The 6,214-nt window shown below is 29.0% G+C and overlaps 1 protein-coding gene across 1 annotated transcript; it reads left to right on the top strand.

Moving 5' to 3' along the window:
- On the top strand, window positions 3,559-4,433 carry LOC110012342 (lipid transfer-like protein VAS). The gene is made up of 2 exons (XM_020695544.1): window positions 3,559-3,882; window positions 4,193-4,433. Exons 1-2 carry the CDS (start codon window positions 3,564-3,566, stop codon window positions 4,318-4,320), a joined length of 447 nt encoding a protein of 148 aa, XP_020551203.1. The 5' UTR covers window positions 3,559-3,563; the 3' UTR covers window positions 4,321-4,433.

Raw genomic sequence — 6,214 nt, 5'->3', positions numbered from 1 at the left:
CCCAACCCCAGCCCCCCCCCCCCCCACCCCCACAAAGATCAGATTATACATGAATGAATAATCTTCCTAGCTACTCCTAAAATAAATGTGTCTTGCTTATGTATATTTAATAATTAATTGAAGGTAATTAATACAATATTTATATATATATATTATATGAGGTGTTATTTTATCTTTGTATATATAGTACAATTACTTTTGCATATTATAAGTTGCGTATTTAGAAATTTATTTCCAATTATAATTAGGAACCATCAAACTAGCTAGTAATAGGATAATTGAGCGGGTATTATTTGTTATGGTCGGAGTCTCATGGACTTATTTTTTAATAAATATTTTATCAGAAAGAGAAATAAAGTTTTGGAATTATACGCACTAAAGCTTTTCGTGTGAACAATGCAGAACAAGTGTCGACATTATCAGCCTCCTAATTAAACGAGGGGTTTTGGGATGGGTGCTATGCAAAATGATCCGACGTGCAGTGCCACCATGATTCGGTATTTCGAGGCATTGGCAGTTTTAGATTTCTAACATCACAGATTTGTCCAAAAAATACATCTTGTTACATAGAATTGAGGAGTCCTATTAGTTTTTTTCCCTATCTTCAGATAATACATGTATTTTGTGCGATTGATCATTTTTTTAACTGTATATTACTCACACAGTAAATATTTATGTATTACGCTTGTTATATAATTAATTCTAATTTGAGTTGGAAAATCCATAGAGATGAAGAAGGAAAAGGTGGGGGTTGTTGGGGTGAGAGGGGGGGGGGAGGGAGGGAGAGGAAGAGGTGTCTCTTACAGCTTTGCTCTCTTTCATCCTTAAATACATGTAAGTACTACATCCCTTTTGCCTCCCTCTCTTTCATACCAAATTCCCACCAACTCTTCTGTCCACCACTTTTCTTGCTTATCACTCCCACACTGTTTCTGCCTTTTCTCTCTACCCCTCTCTCCCTCCCCCTCTCACTCTCTCTCACAGTAAGTCAAAGTTACTGCATGGTCAAACATGTACACACATATAAAGACAAACCTATACATATATCTATATCTATATATATTACACTAGGAATAAAAATAATATTAGTGAGAAAATATCAAATGATAATTTTAAAGTTGTCGTTAAAAATATATATAAGTGATAATAATTTTTATCTTCTCATAATATAATTATGGGTAAAATACACTTTGCCCCCTGAACTATTCTCTATGTAACAATTGCCTCCCTAAACTAATAAATGTTGCACTTATCCCCCACAATTAAATTTTTAGACAACTAAAAATTTCCACGAATTAAGTTGTCATTAAATATAATTAGTCATACACATCTATAGTGACCGTTATTATTTATTGTAATTAGGTCTTCGTTATACATATATTACTAATTGTATTTAGTGACAACTTTAATTACGCTGGTTTTTTTTTTCACTAATTCTTGCTAATAACTATATTTTCAAAATAGTAGTAATTACTAAAATGATGAAATTCACGATTGTGACAAAATAAACATTCTTGTTAATAAATATATATAATTAGTGACAATATTAAAATTATCACAAATCTTTAATTTTTTTTATATTATTAGGACATGGGACACACTCGATACATGTGCATAATCTGAACTTTTATGGTTTTATTCAATTAAAAATACAAAAATAATTTATTAAAACTACTAAAAAATTGTCCATTAATGGACCTATTGATAAATTAAAGAGGTGGTTATTTTTTATGTAAAATATAAGGTATGTAAGGTTTTTTGTGTAAATATAATTTTTTTAAATTTCATATATAGTTTTACATTGGAGTAATTTTTTTTTTTTTGGATAAAATTTCGTTCACTGTAATCGATCACCTATTATAATTATGTATGTATATAGTGGAAAAAAATATAATTTTTTTATTCTAATAGCAATAATTTGAAAATAATGGAGAATTAGTTCGACCCAATAATTTGGGGGAATCCTACTGATTTTTAATTAAGCTTTAAATTTTCATAATTAATGAGTACTATTGTACTTCACCATTCAAAATTATTTGTTTAATCATTTAAGTGTGCATGCTATTAATTTTAATTCTTTAAATTTATTCGTTTTAGTTTTAGTTCGATAACTTTCAAAATTGCTTAATTTTATCAATTTCGAACAATTTTACTCCTAAACAGTTTTTCAATCCATATATATAAGTTCATTTTGCATCTCTTAGCTAATATTCGCCTAAAATGGTATAAGAGTCTAAATTTATTTAAAAAACATGAAAAAAAATTATATTTTTATGCTAAAGGGGAAATTGTATATTTTCATAGTTTAACAGGGTAAATTGACACCAAGCATAAAATTAAGGGGTCAAAGTGAAATTTCAAAAAGAAAAGAAAAGGAAATCTTAATTCAAACATGTACTTGCAATAGTCAGTAATTTCACAAAAATATATGTTGGGTGGTCATAATTTTACAGTGGTAATTAACTTAATCATTTACCCACAGGCAAAGTACTTTTTACTAAACTTAATTACCCATGATTGAATTGCCAGTACGTACTTTTTTTTATTCCCACAAAAAAAAAAAAAAAAAACTGAATTTCCTTACATCATGTGGATTGGGATGGAATTTCCTAAAAGCCCATTTCAAACTTTTATTTGGGCCTATAATTTGTTGCTTTTACAAGCCCAGCCCAATCAAATTTAAAGAAGGGTCCAAAAGTATGGCCCGACTTTATTTACAAGCACTAGAAAAAAAATTTACTATTGGCTACAATATTAGTGGCTACGGTTAAAAATCATGGTAAATTACTATATTAACTACGGTTAAATAAAATCGATGCAAAAAACTAACTTTTCCACTATGAAAAAATTATTTGCCACGGCTAAGAGCCATGGTCAAAACATCTGCTATGAGTTTTACCCATCCTGGCAAAAACCATTGCTACGGCTATATGTTTGACAATTAATTGCAGTTAAATGTTATAATTCTTTTAGTGAAGTATAAATGCATCAAGTCGAGTGGATCGACCCATTACGGTCTGAACTCGTCTGGATTCTCAACGAGCCTCAAGAATTGTATCTGGGTTTTATTTGGTTGTTAACTTAAACGAGTTTTAATCTAGCCAAGTTCGAATAGTTTGATTTTTTTCCTCTTATATCTTATTTTTATTTTTCCTGATCTAGTCGAGAACGAGCTGAATTTTACATTTTATTACGTGAAAAATTTGTTCAAAATAATTTCACCATACGAACTTTTGAAAATCAATTTCAAATCGAATATTAAATAATATAATGTAATTTTCAATCTTGTATATCCTTAACAACCTAATCAAACATGTCTTAATTATGGTTGCCACACCTAAGACACATCTATACCAAGCAATAGTTTAGATTCTAGAACAAAAGAAGAAGTCAATCAAGGCATTTTTCCCTCTTGAAATTAAAATAATCCCTCATGAATAATCTAGTAATACTCTATGTTTGATTACCTACCCCACCTATCAAACAAACCCTCATACTCAAATATATATATATACATATGCATGTCAATAATTTGGAATAAAATTAAAATAGCTGAAATGGGGATGAAATTTAGGGTTTTGGTATGTGGACTAATTGCTAGGACGTTGGTATGGTCTTGCTTGCTTGTAAAAATTTCAGCACAAATAGAGCAACAAAAGTGCATGGAGGAACTTGGATTCTGCCTGAGCTACCTCAACGACAGTAGCCGGCCTTCAGACAGTTGTTGCCAGCCTCTCGATTATGTTATTAACTCAATACCAGAATGTCTGTGCAGCTTCATCAGTTTTCTAGGTCTGGACCGCGCACCCATTAACGTCTCCAAACTTCTCACATTACCTACAAGATGCGGCCACGAGATTACCCCCCTACGCTGCATTACAGGTGCGTATCACCATATACTATTCAGGATTTTTTTTTTCATAATTAAATTAAATTTTCATGAATTCCTACGCAAATTGATTTTCACAGTTCAGTCATATAACTTTAAAATTGTGATAATTTTAGTCCTTTTCTAGCCAATTTGACTTAAAAAGATTATATGTGACTTGCACATTACCTAATTAAATTGGAGATTCCGATAGAAAAGAATGAAAATTGCTAAAAAAAACTTTAAAATTACGAAACTAATTCAAACATAAAAAATATAATCTCATAAATTATAGGACTAAAATTGCATTTTTTCGTATTTCAGGTACACCCGACACAGAATCAAGAAACATGGCTCCGAATTCTGCCAGCCCAGAAATATGGTCTTCGAGCCCGATTATAGTTATTCTTGCTCTTCATGTAATTCTAATTCTACGGGCATTGTGGTTTTGATCATTAAACTTTTTTTTTTTTTAACAATCTCGATTTTGTATTCTTCATTTTACTTGTAAATTCCACGTTGAGAATTTGAAATCCATTAATGATTCGATCACGTAAGGAATTTAACATTTGTTTTGTGTAAAATTATCGAAAAATATTATTTTTTTCTCGAATTTTTCATTTTGAACTGAAATGGTGATCATAGTATATATATAAATATATATTCGCACAATAATGTAAAATTAATTTTTTCAAAAAATATATTTAAATTCTCCTATCTATAAACAAGAATAATTGCAAAAAGACAATAATGGCCCTACCTACTTTTTTTTGATTGAATGTGATAGAAGCTTACAAAACAAATACTATGATTGCATGATAAAAGGTGTATTTCATTTTCAACGCCCAAGAAATTCAATGTATCATAGTTACGTATGAGCAATATGACAATTCAAGACAACTATCATTTTACATTTCTAATTATCACAATTGCAAATATATATATATATATATATATATATGTATTGTTGGTTAATAGTTTAATTTATATAGAATTTGTATTATCACATATCATCAATTTTTAATTTCCAGTAAATATATTTACACTCCTTGACCTATGATCAATTTACAGAATTACTCATACCTTTTGAAAAATTATATATACATTTATAAAAAAACGTCAATATTATTTGCACGAATCGTCTATGCTTTTTGAAAAAATTACACATATATCCCCCAAAAACGTCAACATTATTGTACAAACTAACCACGCTTCGACTGGGCAGCATGTGGAATGGCTGAGAGTAGATATTTTTGGATACATAATCCAAGTCGAGTGTAGAGTTATGGAAACAACCATATGATGTAAAGCGACTTTCACGATCAGTTCAGAGAGCACTTTTTTCATTGAGAATTTCTTGTTCCTTTTACTGTGAATTCCCGAACGACGAATTCAAAATTTATGAGGCCCTATCTATTTCAACTCTCGAGTTTTTTTTTGGGTTGATATGGGTGATTTCTATAATTACGCAGAAGATGTATGTAGAAAACTATAGATAAAGGATGTAAATGTAATTATTTTTATTTTTTATTTTTTTACTTACATATGGAACACACTTCTCTAAAATAAAAGGGAAAAAAACCCATCATCCATTTATTCAATTTTAAAATTATTATATATAAAAAAAGATTATTTTTTCCAGATATATCTATAGTGGAGAAGTTGGCATGAAAAGATATCCACTAAATTAACAACAATAATTCCAAATTTTTAGCATTTTTTCTCCAAGAACTGTTTTTAAAAACAATAATGGGATTTAAATATAATTTAATATAACTAAAATTAGGAAGTGGAAACTCACCAAAATCATGTTTGACAACCAATAATTAATGTTTCCCAATTTACCACTTTGACAATATAATAATTCTTCTTGAATTTGTGCCGCACAAACCAAAATGTGTGAGGGCCCATAAATTTTATTAATTAATAGGTCTAGTTATTTCTAATTTTGTTATGATGTAATGATAAAATTATGGAACGACGGTAAAAATTTATCTGATCAATTACCCAACGCTGATGTTAAAAATTTTATATTGAAAGTCTCATTTGAACTCGACTCGATTGCTTACAAAATATAATACAAGATACTAAATTATTTAAGTTTGATTAAAATTGACGAGCAAACCACACTTGATCCGTGTTTGTAATTTGATTTTTTTCATGCTAATTTAATATTATATAGGAAAGAAAAAATATAAATATTTATAGATTGATATTTTTTAAAATATTTTTTATTAATTTTAAAATGTGTATAATAGAATTCAAAAAATATGCTTGAGGTTATTTTAGTTAATATATATTTTTCCAATGGAAGGTGATTAGTCCGATCCCTCGTATTTAATAAAT

This window comes from Sesamum indicum, linkage group LG7, assembly GCF_000512975.1.
Source record: "Sesamum indicum cultivar Zhongzhi No. 13 linkage group LG7, S_indicum_v1.0, whole genome shotgun sequence".
In the NCBI taxonomy this organism is placed as follows: domain Eukaryota; kingdom Viridiplantae; phylum Streptophyta; class Magnoliopsida; order Lamiales; family Pedaliaceae; genus Sesamum; species Sesamum indicum.
The sequence above is the reverse complement of the archived record's forward strand: the minus strand, read 5'-3'. Positions and strand labels throughout refer to the sequence as shown.